Source organism: Tetrao urogallus (assembly GCF_951394365.1).
Source record: "Tetrao urogallus genome assembly, chromosome: 4".
Classification (NCBI taxonomy): Eukaryota; Metazoa; Chordata; class Aves; order Galliformes; family Phasianidae; genus Tetrao; species Tetrao urogallus.
Genome location: NC_136817.1, coordinates 49,798,909 through 49,816,960, shown reverse-complemented (window position 1 = coordinate 49,816,960; position 18,052 = coordinate 49,798,909). Strand labels below are relative to the sequence as shown.

General features: G+C 37.6%; 1 protein-coding gene across 2 annotated transcripts in view; it reads left to right on the top strand.

The window, feature by feature from the left end:
• Nucleotides 1-14,837, top strand: part of TBC1D1 (TBC1 domain family member 1) — a gene marked incomplete at both ends in the record, with an annotated part of 85,341 nt that extends 70,504 nt beyond the window's left edge. For both annotated transcript variants that reach the window (XM_079534801.1, XM_079534800.1), the window contains 6 exons: nucleotides 308-466; nucleotides 4,670-4,914; nucleotides 5,354-5,513; nucleotides 9,899-10,068; nucleotides 12,377-12,547; nucleotides 14,637-14,837. In XM_079534801.1, coding sequence (XP_079390927.1) covers nucleotides 308-466; nucleotides 4,670-4,914; nucleotides 5,354-5,513; nucleotides 9,899-10,068; nucleotides 12,377-12,547; nucleotides 14,637-14,837 — 1,106 coding nt within the window. The remainder of the gene's footprint in view (nucleotides 1-307; nucleotides 467-4,669; nucleotides 4,915-5,353; nucleotides 5,514-9,898; nucleotides 10,069-12,376; nucleotides 12,548-14,636) is intronic.
• Between the last annotated feature and the right edge of the window lie 3,215 nt (nucleotides 14,838-18,052).

The window sequence follows — 18,052 nt, the reverse complement described above, 5'->3', positions numbered from 1 at the left end:
TAAGCATCTAGCTTTTTAGAGAGCAGTAGACAATATTTGCTGCTTCCTTTAATAGTTCTAGACTGGTTGTAAGTGCTAACCTTAGACTTTAGGCAGCTCACCCTGCTTCCTCCTTAAATCTCTCCTGTTACATTGCTGGTTTCTTCTGTTTGTGAAGGAAGTACAAGAACAACAGTAGTTTGATCTATGGTCTGTTAGAGGTAGCAGATAGGGATCTGCTTGCTTGAGTTCTTCAATTCTGTTAGGTCAGTGGTAGCTGAACCCTCAGTATGAGTGGAGATTACAACTTTAATGACCTTCTTCTCAGGAGTACCACGTCACCACCGTGGGGAGATCTGGAAATTTCTAGCAGAGCAATATCATCTTAAACATCAGTTTCCAAATAAACAACAACCAAAGGACACACCTTATAAAGAACTCCTTAAACAACTGACTTCCCAACAACATGCAATACTTATTGACCTAGGTAAGTACAGCTGGGGGGGATTCTGATTGCTGGAAGAGAAATAAAAGAAGGTAATGTATTAAAATACTCTCACCACTTAATAATGGGTTGTTGGTAAGAGGTGCTTTTAGTCTGATCTAAATGCGAACTATTACTTGATGTCAATAGGAAAATGTGGAATGCGTGTTTCAAGCACAGAAAGCCTTTGCAACATGTGGTAATTAGGGGCTGGATCTGTATTACAGATACTAATGGTGGAATAGAAATCCCCGAGAAAATAAGTCAGTATTTAAGTGCAGATTGTAGAATAACAAGTGCTGTTCATTTGTGATACCCGGCATCTACTGTCTCTCCTAAATACCCTTACTTGAAATAAAACAGAAGTTTTACTTTCAGTGGTAGATGATGGTAGCTGGTATTTTTACTTGTATTAAAACAATTATGAACAGCTCAGAAGCTCTTTTTAAGGCAGTTCTCAGCAGGGTGTTCCCACTGCCTAACTTCAAGCAGCAACTTGCTCCTGATTTAAGACGATGAATTAGTCTATGGAGATACACACACTGTTCTCCACTGCGTGTAGTAGAGAGTGATTAGGAACCAAGGCTTTTAAATTTAAAGCGTCTTGAAGGTGCACTTCAGACAGATCTGTGACCCCAAGCAGCAGACTAGCATGGCTGCTCCTCAGCTGGGTTAAGAATTCTGTGAACTCTCCTGCAGTCATTAAAGGATTTCTAATGTGACAGTAATTGTTCAAAATTATGCTGTTGTTGACTCATATGTTCACATGTCTAACATTTATCTTTGCAAAAGTATTTGTGCTTGAAAGAAACTCACCTGATACAAGTTAATAATACCTCACTGGTGTATGGCTGAATTGGACGTTTTTACAGTAAATCTATAGGTTATCCATTTGAATATATGGTCATGGAGATGTATGTGTATACATATAGGTAGATAGATACCGTTCTCTTTTCCCTTGGATATTTTAATTCAGTTTATTGTCTTGGAAACCAAGACAACAAAAAAACAAGTGTTCTTCCATGAGGATGCTATCACTTGCATGTGAGATTCTGTGGTCTACTGTGTTCATAACAGCTCTTTCAAATTAAATAAGTAATCTTTTCTTCCAGAGCATGATAGAGTTTACAAAGTGTTGTGTGTTACAGGGTTTGTGGTTTGAGTCTGAGGGGCTGTGTCGAGCAATAATTAAATTTGAATAAATGAATTTACCATGAAAAAGCTGTTAATGGAAAATCTACGTACTGCAACTAGCTTAACATCATGTTATAGGATGATAAAAATTATAGATCTGTGCTTTGTTTGATCTGAGTGATTAATGCTCACTGCCTTTTCTCTAAAGGCGTCATACAGAATTATTCTGTCATACTTCTGTTCTTTACAACTGTATTCAAATAGTATTTCAGTTGCAAATAAGGTCACATACCCTTTCTGTCACATGGAAGAACTGCCTGGTGAGAGGTCATTTATTCTCAAGAATGTTCAGGGACACTTACTTCTTAATAACATTATATGCAGACGGTTTTCCAAATGTACTGAACTGTGAGAAGTTTTCTTGAGTTTAGATGGTGAACTAAGCTTTACAAAGTACATGAGAATATTTTCTTCCTCTTTCAGATGGTGTTTTGCAATATTTGGTAAAATAAGTTGAAATATACAGTCACTGCATACAAAACAAAACAGAAGAGGCGCAGTTCTATAACTGGTATAGGTTAAGGTGGGGACAGTGACCATTGACATCACCTTCACTTCTCTATATTTGACCAGCTTGCCAGGCTTAGAAGTGGCACTGGGAAGCGTGTGACACTTCAGGGGCCTTAAGTGGCCAGCTGGGAATAGATGAGTGCCAGTGCATGCAGGTGTTGTTTCCCTCCAGACTTGGTCACACAGATTCTAGGAATTCCCCTAGATTGCACAATGCCAGACATGTAGACACATTTGTTTTTTTATTTGTTTTTGTTGTTGTTGTTGTTTTTGTGATAGACATTTATGTGCAATCATAGATCATTTGCTAGCAAGTACCTGTTAGTCAGCGTATGTGGTTTCATATCCCCCTGGCAACATAATATGTTAGGATTCTGTCACATTGAGGTGCCATAGTAAGGGGTGAACAGTTCTGTGATGAGTCGGTGAGTTGGTTGAGTAGAGCAGAGTCCATTGCACACCAGAGATGACGCTGTGGTGTCATGGGGGAGAGAAGTGGGATAACGGACAGCAGGAAGCACAGGCAGCAGCCTAAGGGTGAGTTTATTACACCACAGCCTGGGGCTGGCTCAGCAAGCTGTTCCTGTTTTCTGTCTGGTTATACACACAAATACTACTCAGCTCTTTCTCTCACATGAATACTTTCTCTCCTGGGCTCTGCTTGTATAGACAAGTGACTGTGTGCAAATCAGCGACAGTGCATGGTTGTTTTCCTGCAAAGTACTGTTTTTGTGGGAGAGTTATTTGCTAGCCCAGTTGTGGGGGGAAGGATGGGCTCCTGTTTTTTCAGTAAGTTTGAACTAGGAAGCTGAAATCTTTAGTAACACACGTTGAAATAGAGTAGCGTTGTGCAGCATAGATGGATAGGCAGCTAAAAGGAATTTGCGTTTTGGCTTCTGTTTCTTCAGGCTATCAGAATTGTTTCTTTTAAATAGATCCTCAAGAATCTGTCTGAAAAGCATGCACTTCTCCCTGGATAGAAGAACTGATATTCTTGCTACCTATGGTTAAAATATTTTAAAAGCTTTCCCAAATTAACCCCAAAATGTCTTGCTAACACAGTAAGATGCTAAGCTGTACAAGTATTGCTTGAGCTTAGTCGAACTAATCAGTTGAACTGATGTGTTTTCATGTGTAAATACTGCTTCCTGAAAATGAGGAGCATTGAGATGCAGATTTAAAGTACAGCAGCCACTCTCCTGCCCCAGTTCATGTTGTTACTGTGCTGCTTTACTACATGCACAAGAGAAAAGATGCAGTTCCCTGGTACTTTTTTTTTTTTTTTTTTTTTTTTGTCTGTTTCCTCCTGTGGCCGTATCTGCTGCAATCAGTGGGGATTTCAGGTTCTGAACGTTAAGTTTATGTTCAGTAACTGATTTATTTTTTTACCAGGTCAGTAAACTGAACTCCAGATGGTGTCAGCATAGGAAATTGCTGTGCTCATCACTGGCTGTTTGCTGAGCACAGTAGAAAATTATATTTTGTTTTATTATAGGCCAGAAATAAAGTAGTAGATAGCAGCACTCTTGAGGTACCAGAGTTCATTTCAGCCTCTTTTCAGCAAAAACAGAAATTGTTTACTCCTAACCTTAGTAAAAGTTAGAATTTGTGGGTAGGTTAGAGCCATGGCACTCAGAAACGAATCTGCTTGTGAATTTAGCACTTTGATCCCTCTATTTACTGCTTTGTGAATTTCTTAGCATTTCTATTCTTGCTCAACATGTGATTTTTCTTTGTGACTTGTTTGAAAGGCACCTTGCCATGTGAGCAAGGCTGCACGGATCTGTCTTAATACTGTGCTGCAATAACTCATTGTTGTGGCAGAGGAGGCAAAGGAATGAAAGCTCCCAGTACAAGTGGAAGCTAAAAACTTTGCTTCACCAGCATTTGGTTATGTGATAGGGCCTGGCCTACGGAGGCCTGGTCAGAAATTGCAAGCTGGAGTGGTGTGTGACAGGCCACAGCAGTTACCAGATGGCAGAAGTACTCTGCCCCAGGCTTTGTCTCATTGAAATGGGAGCTCCGATGTTATCTAGGCAGCAGCACAGCAGCATTCCAAGCGCTAAGGGGTGGGGTGGTATTTAACAAGTGGGCAACTGAAAAACATGCTCCACTTAATACTAGAACAAAAGGCATATTCAAATTTCTTCTCAGTTCAGGTATGTAGCTGGGGAAATCTGATAGGGAGAGACTAGAAAGAAAAAAAAATACTGTCTTCTGGAAACGTTTTCAAAAATATCTGTGAAATTGAGGCTGTTAAATGTTCTTGCAGAACTGCAGTATCACAGAGTGACTGAGGTTGGAAGGGACCTCTTAAGATCATTTGTCCAGTGCCCTACCCTAGAGCAGACTACGCAGGACCGTGTGTTCAGATTCTGATTGGCACCACAGGTGGATACTGGAGCCTTTCTGGGACAAAAGTCTGATTATTTTTTGTTGGTTCGTTGTTTTTTTTGTTGTTGTTGTTTCAATTTTTTAACATAACCTTAATTATTTTCACAGGACGCACATTTCCAACACATCCGTACTTCTCAGCACAGCTGGGAGCTGGACAGCTGTCACTCTACAATATTTTGAAAGCCTATTCCCTTCTAGACCAGGAAGTAGGATATTGCCAGGGACTTAGTTTTGTAGCAGGAGTTCTACTACTTCATATGAGTGAAGAAGATGCTTTTAAAATGCTGAAGTTTCTCATGTTCGATGTGGGGCTAAGAAAACAGTATCGTCCTGACATGACAATTCTACAGGTATAATTTCTATTTTTCTAATACAAGAATACTGATGATAAGTGACAATAAAACAATATAGATCTGGCATTGTCAATGTATGGACTTGACCTTAAATTCATTTCTCAAAAAGGAAGATGATGATCTGGAAAAATAATGGATCATTTAAAATGTAGTATTTCAAATTAAAATAAGCTACTGGAAAATCTATGAAAGCCATAATCAGCAAGAATTCTGGTATATGTTGTTTTTGAAGTTTAAATGAGTCTGTTGTAGGCTCATGGGTGCCCCATCCTTGGTCTTGTATGTGGGTATTTCCGAGTATTCTTTTCTTTGCAAAAATCAGTCCAAACATCACCCAACAAATATCTTTCACTGTTTCTAGTAAGATGATGAAGTGTGGACTTTGCTGTTATGACTGTTACACCATATTTAGCTTTAGTCTTTCTTCTTCGTGCAGATCCAGATGTACCAACTATCCCGACTTCTTCATGACTACCATCGAGACCTCTATAACCACCTTGAGGAACATGAGATTGGCCCCAGCCTCTATGCTGCTCCCTGGTTTCTCACCATGTTTGCCTCACAGTTTCCCCTTGGATTTGTCGCAAGAGTATTTGGTAATTCTTCATAAAATTTCACTATGTTCTTCCTGATATCTTGTATTTGGAATCCTGCTATGAGGAACAGTTCATCATCCAGCTTGTTCCAGACATCCAGGAGTACTACTTTTGTTTTGTACTACTGTTCATCAGTAGGAAGTTGTCCTACGAAGCATGTAGTGTTTGCAGTAAAATAGAAGAGAGAAGAACATACAACAGTTCCAAACAGTCTCACATTTCATTCTCATTGCTACCTTTTTCCACCCTGTAGTCACCTGTAGAGAGAATGTTAGATTTGTGACCATTAAAGCATAGTGGCATGACAATACCGCTTAAATGGCTAGAGTTATTTTAGTTGCAAGCTGAAAAGAGACGTACACAAGGCATCATCTGAGAAATGTATCCATTTATTCTATTGTCACTGTCTCCAACACTGTAACTGGAAAATAATTTTGAAGGTTATGTTTCTAAAACATACACAGAGATGACCCATACAGTTTAATAACGGATTTACTCTGCAGAAGCATAGAGCTTTTAAACTCCTGTTGGCTGTCCTTACACTTCTAGCCTGAAGGATAATCTCCTTTGCAAAAACTGGTAAATGTTATGAAGCATCACTGTGTTTAGGCTCTGAAGTTACTTCTGTTACTATTATTTGCAATCTGTAGAAGTAGTGATTTTTTTTTTTTTTTTTTTTTTTTTTTTTTTTAAGAAATCCACATGAGGTTTTCACCTTGATGCTTTCTTATCGGTGCATTTTATAGATTAATTGCTATTGAGAAAGTGCCTTATTTTCTTTTTAGTTCTTTGTTTTTCCATTGCATTATGTGGCACTGTATCTACCATGATAAGCAGGACAGATTGGAACTCTCCTTCTGTTTTCTGTCTTCTGAAAGGAATTTTCTTGCCTTTTCCATAGTGTCACTTTAGAGATGTAACTACACAGTGATAAATGCTGACACTTTAATGTCTTTGAAAATTACAATATCATTTACCACAATAGAAAATAATAAATGCAGATTCTGAGATGAGCCAACAGCAATCCAGTCCTGTTACTGGTCATGCTATAAACAGTGTTAAAAGAAATCACAGTGATAAGGATAATATACACCAAATAGAATGACGTCCTGTCATTAGCACCTTATCTCCAGGGAAAACAGAAATAGCATTTTGCCTTATTTTTTCATTCATTTTTAATTTTATTTATTTTGTGAAAGTTCAAAGTAGATATCTGTCAATGGAAGTTAACCTATCTGTCTACAATAGTCTTTAAGTATTAAATGAATTGTTGTATGCAAGTGTCACGTACTGAAATTATCATCAGTTCACCTTTCATTATTCTTCATCTATCACAGTTCTGTACATGACAGTAACAGTCTTTGAGTTGGATTGTTGACTGCAATGAAGATTATAAAATGCTCTGTTTATCCAGTACATTTGGATTTCTGCCTTTCAGAGCTTTCAAAAGCAAGATTTTGCATTAGAATAGAAGGCAAAGATGCATGATCTCCATAGAGCTGAATTTATTTAGGTCAAGAACAGAAAAGCATATGTGAACTAAACTGTCACCTAAATCTCAAATGTTTGTTGGAAAGGAAGGACAGCGTGACCAATGCTTGCAGGTTTTTAATGTTTGAAAGTATGTAGGAATGTCTTTCTTGAAACAGTGTTTACTGGAATTATATAAATAGAGAGTGGTGGACATTATTTTACATTAGAAAGCAAAATCTCATCTTCATTCATGTTAAAGACTGAAACAAGCAACTGTAAACTTGAAAAAGGCTAAAGCTGTCACTTTATTAGTGGCTGCTATGAGCATTATGGCAAATTAGGATCCATCCAATTCTGACTCCTATATTCACAGCCTTCTGAAGAGCTTAGGTACATTTTCATTGCTCACTGATTTGACCTCTTGAGATTGTTTCCTTTTAATATCAGAGTAACTCATCTGTAGGCTATGAAGACTTAGAGCATACTGCTGTTTTGTAACATGTTCTTTGAACCCTTGATGTTTGAAACCCTGCTGCTACTTATACAGTTGTTACAGAATACTTCTTTTGTCTTTTTGTAAAGCATACTTTTGCAAGTGTTTCATGAGTAATATCTAAGAGCAATGTGCTATAAAGAGGTTAATCTAAGGACAGTTTTACGAGTCAAACAGAAAAACTTCTTTTTACTTTTTAATTATCTGTACAACTTTCAACACTTCTCCTGTGCTCGATCTAATGAAAGTACAGCATAACAAGGATGTATTCTTTAATACCTATATCAACTTATTTACTTGGTAAAAGTAATGTTTATTTTATTCCAAGATTATAGATAAAACTTAAAATTTAAATCCTCTAGGCTGCTAGTCACACTGACATTAATTCGGTACCTTCACTGTGCTGGTGTTGGCTGGCAGCCCACTGAACAGGAAGTGTGGGGAGTGGATAACAAATGGGTCTTTGTTAAGTACTTTCTATTTTAAATGAGAGAAGGATTTCAGCTCTGTATTACCAGCTCAGCTCATACAGACATTTGTTAACAACTTACAGGTCACCTTGAGTTAAACTCTGTGGGGCAGGTGCTGAATCACAAATACTCTATTCTCTGCTCTGTTTTCTCTTTGTGTTTCTTAGCTGTTTTCTAGCATTCTGTGTCAAAACATACAGCTTTCCTTATAAAACATTTTCCCATAATTTCCAGTTTCATTAGGCAGTTGAGTCAGATTCCTACTGTTACCCTTTCCAATCATTCCTGCCGTAAACTGAATTAGATGAAAAATTTTATGCAACTTCTAGAATGAGTAGCAACAGAGTGTAAGGTTTGTGATTAGTTACTGATTGTACTTTTCTTTCTCAACCAGTGAGAAATAGAAGTGAAACGACTTACTGTTTCAACATCTCCAATGTGAATGAGCAGGGTAGCGGATTGAAATTTCATTCTGATACAAATTTGGAAAGAAAAGAATTGCTTTTATGAAGAATGGCAGTTAGTGTTTTCATATGTTCTTTACTACATCAGAGAAACCTATGATTTTGCTAGCAGTCATTTCCATTATCACACGTGGGTGTTTTTTTTTTACTTTAATTTTTTAAATCGTGAAGGTACACAGTGTGTTGTGTTATTGTCTAATTTTGTGAGTCTCAGCTACTTCATTCGCAGCTTCAAATACAAGGAAGGGAAAGAGCAGGAAAAAAGCTCTTTCTAAATAAAAACAAGTATAGGAAATCCAGACTGAAACGACATTATCTTCCTTTTCCTTACAAGTAAAAGCAGTGGGCAAGAAAGAGGTTAACTAGAAGAATTTTACTTTTTAATTATCTGTGCAGCTTTCAACAATTCTGAACAGAACCTAATGAAAGTAAAGCATAATAAAGATGTGTCCGCCAGTACTGTTTCGTATGTTGTATATTTTGGCTCATAATGACTCTTTAAATAAAGCCAATAGAAGATTTTGAGTTCTAGTAGCAGGAAAGTCAGATGCAGGGTAGCGCTGTTTATACTGTGACCATATAATTGGTGGAGTCAGATGGGTTTCTTTCTTGTCTAATGCTTTGATTGCAGTCTTCTATGTCTTGCCTCTTTAAAGAGATAGGAAGCTAGTAAAGGAAAAGAAAAGAAAGGAAGTTGCATTGAAAGGTCACTGTGTACTGTGGCTTCATTGTGCTTGAATGTACGCCAGGGTGCTGTCACTGCAGGGCCACCTGCAATGTTAACGCTTAAGCTGTATTACTAAGATTTCAGGGTACTTATTCCTGTAGCTGTAAGAATATTAATGTAAGTGGTTGAGGCGCCTTCTAAAAATAAGCACATGAAACTTGATGCTGCTGGGAAATATGCATTTATCTACACATGCTGTCTTACTGAGATTCTGTAGCTTTATCCATCAGATCAGAAAACAGAGCTTCAGATTTTCAGTTGTGTCTTTGGAATTAGTTTCTGCCTGCTCTGTTACAATCTGAAATGGCACTGAGAGCAGAGATCCAGTTAACTTCAGAGCTGCAGACTTAGCAGTAAATTCCACAGTTTGTACTTTATTTCTTTATTCCCACAAACATCTCAAAAGGAAAAAGCCCACAAAGCTACCAAATGCACAAAAAGTAGTGAAACTGCCAAATTTGACTACCTGGCTTATTTTGTGTTCTTTGCTTAAATTTGAGTCGGATTTGTTGGCTGAAAACTCACTGAACAAATTAAATCATTGATTATGTTAGTCAAATGTGGATTCACAGTCATAGTTGGGATTCTGCAAGAAATCCAAGACTGTAGCCTCAGTGATAAATGTACATGTCCAGCAGAGTATATCTAGCCTCCAGATCACTCTTACGAGAAATTGTTATTGGACATTTTGTTGTTTTAATATTCTTGTCAAAAGATGGGATTACTTGTGTGCTCTAATTTTTCCTTTGTTTTCACAGATATGCTGTTCCTTCAGGGATCAGAGGCTATATTTAAAGTGGCCTTAAGCCTTTTGGGAAGCCACAAGCCCTTGATTCTGCAACATGAGAACCTAGAAACTATTGTTGATTTTATTAAAAACACTCTCCCCAACTTGGGTTTGGTACAGATGGAAAAGACGATTAGTCAGGTATGAAATAATTTAAATTATGAGTAATATGCAAAGAAGAAATATTGTTTTTAACAAATTCTTGCAGAAAATTCACAGCAGTGTATTGTATTACTTCCAGCTGAGAAAAAAACTGTAATTGTAGTTATGAAGATGCTGAAAAATTTTGGAACTGTATGACTTGTTTTGTACCCCTGTATTCTTACATATATGCATTGGTTATGGTCACTTTATGAAGCATTTAATGAAATTGAGAGTTTGGGGTCTCCAAATAATATTGCTTTCCAAATCTAATTTCAGGAGCAGAAATTGACTTATAAGAGCTTTAAAAATGTTGACTTGGGTTTTACAGAACTAGAAGCCTTCCTCCAAACTTTGTCTATTCTGGCTTTTATGGTGCTGCCTTGGTATGTTGCAGCAGTGGTTTTGTACTTCACTCTGAAGAACCTAGGGGAGAGTGGCCTCCTATTGTAGACAGTGATTATAGACAGCAAAAACTGGGAATTCTAGAGCCTTTTTTTTTTTTTTTTTTTTTTTTTAAATAGCAGACTGGGAGAGTTATGTAATATTGCTAAACTAGCAGATGGCTCCAAAACTATAATGTATGTGAATTGAAACAAAAGGGGAAAGTGGGAGATTTCTAGTGGGTAAACAGAAGTATATGCTATCTACCAGGCTTAAAGCCCAGAGTGCACAGCTCTACAAAGACTCAGAGCGCTCAGGTGACCTGCAGGAAGCCGCTGGCTTTGAGCAGGAGGATGGCAAGATGCTCTCTGTTCAGGCATCTCTGACTGCTCTGAATTTAAAAGTGGGCAGGCAGAAGTGAGTACAAGGCAGAGCCATTCTCATTCTTTGATTAGGTCTGCCTTTAAAGAGAGTGGCAGGTTGACGTGCCCTGCAGTCCATATGCAGCTCCTTACCCCTTCTGCAACCTGTCCTTCAGTGTATGTGCCACAGCTTGCCTTCAGTTAGTTATCTTTCAAATCAAGCTTTTGATTCACCTCATTTTTTCACCCCTTGCAGATTTGATACTCTGGATATGATGATAGGGATTTCCCTCCCTTCTCAAAAGCAGAAAGGCTGGTAGCAATAGAGGCAATGAGAGGAACTAACAGTTTCCCTGCTGAATTGCACTTTGTTTTGTTTTTTTTTTTTGTTTCCTTTTTTCAAATTTCAGCAGTGTGTTTTCTCCAGAGATGCTCAGATCATACAGAAAATTAGCGTTCCATATGTGTAGCCAAACCCAGATTAAAGCTCTGTTTTCAGTGTTTGGATTTGTATTTGTTCTGCTATACAGTTGTATACTACTTGAGATTATTTTTAATAGCATATATAACAGATGTTATGAACATTTCATAATCCTGATGGTTTATTTAACTATAACTAAAGTGTAGGTAATGCAGTGAATAAAATAGGAAATAATTATTGATATTTCATCAGATATTTAAGGTATATTTTTTTACTTATTTCTAGGATAAATAAATTACAAGAGGTTTAAAAGTATGTAATAAGTCATGGGCTTCTAATCTTGAGCTATTTTCAAGATGCATTGTAAAATCACATCTACATTTGTTCCTTCTATGTTCTGTAACTGGCCACTTGTCCTTTTTGTTTAGCTGCTTTTACACTGCTGCCAAAGGAGATAATTGGTTGGTTATTGATTTTTTTTTCCTTCAGGTTTCTCTGTGTGCCTCAGTTTCTTTATCTGCTTTTAAAATACAAGGTTTTCTTAATGCTTACTTATAACATTGAACACTCATGTCAGTGATTCATAGTTAACAGTAATAATCTACTTTGACATTGCATAATGTTTAAATGAAGTGTGTTTGTGTAAGGATAGATAATTTCATCTTCTTTCAGTCTCTCAGTAAACCATAAATAAGCCTAGCAATGTCTGCTGGTTTTCATTTGAAACTGCTACAGGAAAACTCTTAGACTTGTATGTGGCCCAAGAATTTAGACTGCACTTTCTGGAAATGCATCTAATTCCACATATGTCTGCGAGAGTTCATGCCAAACTCGGATGCATGAAATTTGCAAGCTAGGAAAGGGAGTGCCATATAAATTCTGCACTTCTTGAAAGCTTCAATATAAGTGATTTTGCTGAAGCACTGAATCAGTACCAAAGTTTTAAATTGAATCCAGATCCAGTGCCAGTGTTTGGCTCAATCTTGCCATCTCCAGAGTAGGAAATGCTAATGCCAGGAATTGTCCTTTTTTTTAAAATGCAACAATTCAATACCCACGTGTTGATCTGTGGGTTTGAAGGCATCAAATGAGCTATAGTTTTGATCCACATAGCACCTAATAATGTTTTCATATACAACAGGTGTTTGAAATGGATATTGCCAAGCAGCTGCAAGCTTATGAAGTTGAATACCATGTGCTTCAGGATGAGCTTATAGATTCATCTTTGAATGACAATCAGAGACTGGATAAGTTAGAAAAGGCAAACAGCAGCTTGCGCAAACAGAACTTTGAACTCCTGGAAGAACTGCAGGTACAGTTTATATTCATATTAACATTCTTATTTATCTACATTTTTTTTTCAGAAGAGACCATTCTACACTAAGGCATGGAAGAGATTGGTGTTTGGTCTAGTGACTTAAAAGCTTAGCAACTTGTGGTTTTGTTTGGTTTAGCATTTAAAGCTTCAATGCAGAAATAATTCTCAGAACGGGGAGTGAACAGAGCACATGCTTGCGATTAGTGAAAAGTTGAATCACTGCACTCCTCTTGTAGTTAAAATCATAGCTATAGGAGGTGATTAAAAATACACATACTGCTTTCGCAACTTCATTTTTACATTTTTCAGTCACTGCTTTATTACAGCTGCTTATTGAAAATGAAAAGCTAATGCCCTTGTCACGAATTAGAGCTGCGTCATCTGTGGCTTGTGTTATCTGTAAAGATACGGCCTTTCTTGCAAAAATGGGGGAGGGGGGATTGTTGGTTTTCTTATTGAAAAACTGTTACTCATGTGACTTAGATAATATGTGAAATAATGATGTCTAGTGTGTGTTCTGTGCCCATTCAATCCACAGCCTTTGGCAGTACACCAGCTGCTCTCTGTAGGTCTGTAGGGCTTTTCCTTTAACTGCTCAAGAAGTCAGCTTTCTGACTGCTTTATAAGAAAATATGTTATAAATCTTCTGATCATGCAGTTAATTTGATTGAAAAAAGGGACTTCAAGGTTAAAAAACAGATAATATGCTCTACTAACAGTTTCAAAGCTCTTGATTATTGTCAACAACATAGGAACCTATAAATTCATAGGTGAAAGGAATATAGATTTCTCAGACATTGGTAGCTTATTGTACACAATGACTAAGGCTAGCCGAAGCGCAGACCTAGAGGAAAGTCTCTTAACAAAAATCTTCTTAAAACGTAAATTCTGACCATACAAGATCTGAAACTGTTACAGGTTGTAAGATAAATCTTACAGATGTAAGGGAAACTGCTCTGCAGGACATTTTTGTAAAGCTTCAGACGCATAGATGAAGAAATTGTTGAATGTAGGAGACAGAGGAGAAAAGGATTTTTGGTGTCAGATTCAAGATGAGATGTCCTATAGGTAGCTGCAGCAGGGCATTTTCCACTCTGCTCCCATGCCTAAAAGCTTTGCAGTCCTAGGTGGCTTTTGTTTGTTTTTACAAAGTCATCTCCACTTCAGTGCTGGCAACTCAGCACCTAACATCAGAGTGGGAAGCTTGACTATTGTAGTGCTGCAGCCCCTTTGTCTTGGAGGTGGGCCTCATTTGCCTTCCTTTCCAGTATGTGGGCAAAAAATATGACCAAAATATGTGGGTCATGATTTGTCAATATTCCACCCCTAAAGGCTGAACTTGTTAACCTGCCGTAGTTATATATGAAGGGCAATGAACTCCTCAGAAAGAGAAATAACTGAAAGCAGAGACCATCCAGTGCTTTTGTCTGCAAACGTTACTCAGCAATGGAACTTCCAAACAGACCTCTGCTTTTGTCAAAAACCTTAGCTACAGATCTCATGCAAAGAATTGAAATGATCTTATATTTTGTTTCATGTGGATCCTAACTCCAGCCTCTTGAAGGAGAATCAGGAATGCACAGCAACAGGAATTTATCAAGATTTGTTGTCTATCAGACTAAATCCTCACCTTCCCCTTCGTTCCAAGTCCAGCGTTTGTTGGACTCAGTGCTGAGATTAAATGGGGATACATCTAACACGCAAAGTTGCCTTTGCTTTGCAAACAATTTGGAATTCATCAAACATGGTTGGTCAAAAATGTCTCACAACTGACCCATACAGAGGCTTATCATAATCTGCCATTCTTTGGAATATAAATTACAAACATCAGTTACTTTCTGATTTGATCTACGTCACCTTAGAATCTAAGCTTAATTGTGATCCAAAGCAATGAAGTTGAGAGAAGGAAGCTTCTTGTTACAGAGAACACTCTAGTAGCCATCTAAAATACACAGGTCTAATCACATTCATGCTTGGATTTTACCTTTATAGTTTTCCTTCGTTTTGGAAGGTATTTAGTCAGATATTAATTTCCTTTTTTTTTTTTTTTTCCTCCTTTTTTCCTCCCTTCTTTCTGTCAAAGGTGGCTAATGGAAAAATCCAAAACCTTGAAGCCACAGTAGAGCTTTTATTGACTAATGAAGGCAAACTGAAGGAGTCAATTCTCAATCTTGAGCAGGAACGAACAGCTTTGCAGAAGGCAGTGGAAGAGATGCAGAAAAAGACTGGTGATACAAATGAGAAGCCTCTGCTTACTAGACAAGAGCACCTGGATGCTGACTGATCTGCAGTTGTCACAGAGCTGAGAAGCAGAGCAAAAAACGAAGGGAAGAACTGGGTCTTTTTGTCCATCCATGGAGATATGACATTGTCATCTTCATTGTACATGCCTTACTGTAGCAAAGTGAGACAGAGGCATTATGGCTGCCCAGATCAGAAACAGGTTTCTTGGGGAGGAATCTTTCTTCTTAGTACATGGAAGTGCTCTGAACAGCAAGATGCCACGTCACAATACACAGGAGAAACCTACTAGTGTGTGCACAGTGCACTGTAAAGATGTCAAGGATTCTTCCATAAGTGCTTCTAAACCCAAGTGCTTTATGTTTGTTACATAGTTTGTGTTCATAAACAGCATGGTAAATAGCACATCCTTTAGAAGCTCCTTTGAAAAAACTATGGCAGTGTAAAACCTTCAAATTGATGGTTGCCTTGTTGCAGCTATGCAGTGGTAACACTTGCAGAGAGTTTTATGATTGGACTTGAGATATTTTTCACAGTCTAATTCCCCTGCAGCTTGACTCAGTTCTGTTAATTTTGCTGTTTACACCTCACATAACTGTTTCTTGATGCTCGCAGGTGTCAATCTATTGGACTCCAGAGAGCTGGACTTCATCGTACATAACTATGTGTCATTAGGGGTTGCCGTCTGTTTTTATAAGTATCTTGTTTTAATATATTTCTGTTTAACATCCATTAGTGTGTTGTTAGTTGGCATTACCTGATAAACATACATACTGTATATAGTAACTGCGTTGTGCTTGACAGAATACACTGACGTTGGTTTCATGAAGCCTGTAACTCTCGCAGTATCACCCAAGGATTTATATTTGGACCCTTAAGTTTCGTTTTATTTATTTCTGATCTGCTGTGTGATGTAAGACATCATTTTGTAGGGAAACTAACGCCCCGCTCTATTTTTCCTTTCTTTGGTACTCTGCCCATCAGTCCTCTGGGAAATATTTTTCTTTAAGACTTTTTTGTAAGCGTTGGAGGCATTTTGAGAGCTTCATGTTGTGCCAGAGATGCTTAAACTGCTTTGTAAAGGTTATGACTGTTTGAATTATGGCACCATTCTTTATACAGTGCCTCTTTTGAGTAAGATTACACATTTAAAAAAAAAAAAAAAAGTTTCTCAATACAATGAAAGTAGTTTTCAGGCCAGTTGAAGCACCACTGCTGCAAGTGCAATAATTTTCATGGCAGTCCATCCAGTTGTATGGGTTTGCTTCTGAGTTAGAGAATAGTACTGTAGGTTTGTTTAATCCCAAGGACAGAGGTAATATGCATCAGCATGTTGTCATGGTGGAGAATCACCCAGAGATGTGATTTTTGTTTTACTTAAATTGTTCTTATTCTTATTTTTAAAATTTCAAAGCACGTAGTTGTTTGGTTGTTTGTTTGTTTGTTTTTCTGGCTGGAAATGTAGGAAAGGTTTTGTTTTTCTGTTTTCTTCATGCACGACCCTTTGACACATCATGGCTGTAGTTGAACATTCATCTATTGTGCAGAACAAATACCTCTGTATAGGTCAAGAAGAAAAAGAGAATTTTCTATTCAATTTCTGAACGCTTTGTTTCACTCTGTCATGCCTTGAATATGGCTCGTTCTTGCAAATCCACTCTGTATTCATTTAGTATTGAAATTCCAGATAAATTAATTATTATTAATCCACTTACCTCAAAGGCTTGCTTTTTATTTCGAAATCCATACTGGGATTCATGCTTCATGTTCAAAACCATGTTATCATGGACCTCATACTGTTAGAGCACTCCGTAACATTGCATTTTTACACCACAGTGCCATAATTCATACACTGATGTTTTAATGAGCAATAAAAGTAATAATAATGTATGCCTACATCCATGTTTTTAATTTATTGTTACATTTAAAAACAAAAATGTAGTTTGTGGGGTGGCAGTTCAGAATCTTGAGACCTGCAGCTGCAAGTGTTGACACCAGGAAAACACTCCTTTTTTTTCCTTTTAGTCCATTACCAAGAATCTGTGTAATTGCAGAAGTTCACAGTGTAGATAAGAACTGAAGTAAATGTTGTCAGAATGCACCAAAAGAGCAAATTAATAATAAGCAACTTTCTGCTTTTGTTACCATATGATTGATTGCACGAGAGGCTGAATTTTCTATTTTTACATATGCAAATTATACAATTTTGTTACAAATACAGGTGCCTGTCAAAGTGGGGTTTGCAGTATGTGTTAGTCTAGGATCTGAATGTGGATGCGGTAGTTGAAGACATTCTGCAGGTTACACTGAAACAGCTATATGGTATGTTGTTTCTGTATGTCTTTCCCCATCTTATTTCATTTTTGTTACCAGGCCTCTCTAGTTCAATTAGTCAAAGTAGAAGAACCTGGAAGAAGGTGAGGTCCATTCACCCAGTTCCAAACTTCAGAAAAACCTGTGGTTTTTCCATTCACAAGTATGAGAAATAAGTAGTTAGAAAGCCCTGAGCTGCTCATGGGCACTTGTGCATGTTTTTCCAGCTACAATGAACATCCTCAAGGATATATAAAATTAGATTTCCTGTTGCCTGAGTAATAACAATTGTTATCACATACTGTCTTCCATCTGAACAGTAATTTCTGACTCCAAATTGAATATTCTAAAAACAAAACACAAATGACAACTCTGCAAATCCTGTGACCACTTACCCTCAGAAGGAGTCACAAATGATCTGTTTCTGGAAGATCCAAGTTGAAATGATTCAATCAACGTATTCTACACCTCTTTTCTTCTACAGTTAAAAATCCCCAGGTGTAATGCTTAGTTTCTAAATAAAAAGGAAAAAGAAAAACAAGGAAAAGTGAACTAAGTTCATTTTTGTGTGCAGCCTTGGCTTCCAAAGGTGCAGACAAAGGCAGTGGTGTGCTCTGTCAGTGTGCTGGTGAGTGGCATTCATGCAGTAGTCCAGAAAGAGGTAAGCCTGAAATGGGAAGGAACTAATGCTGGTATGTGCAACAAAGAAGAGGGATCTACTGTAAAACTGCAGCAATGAATAGCACTATGTAGATGAATGGCCTGCTGTGGAACAGTGTGTCACCTTGTTCTCCTTTGTCTTTTCCAGCTAGCATATGTGATAGTGTGTGGTAGGTACTGGAGGCTCCCTGTGCTTATGGCTGTCTGATGCATTTTCGTATTTTGTTCTGTTGTGTATATCCAGATATCACTACTTAATACAGAATTTGAGAATGATACTGCAGT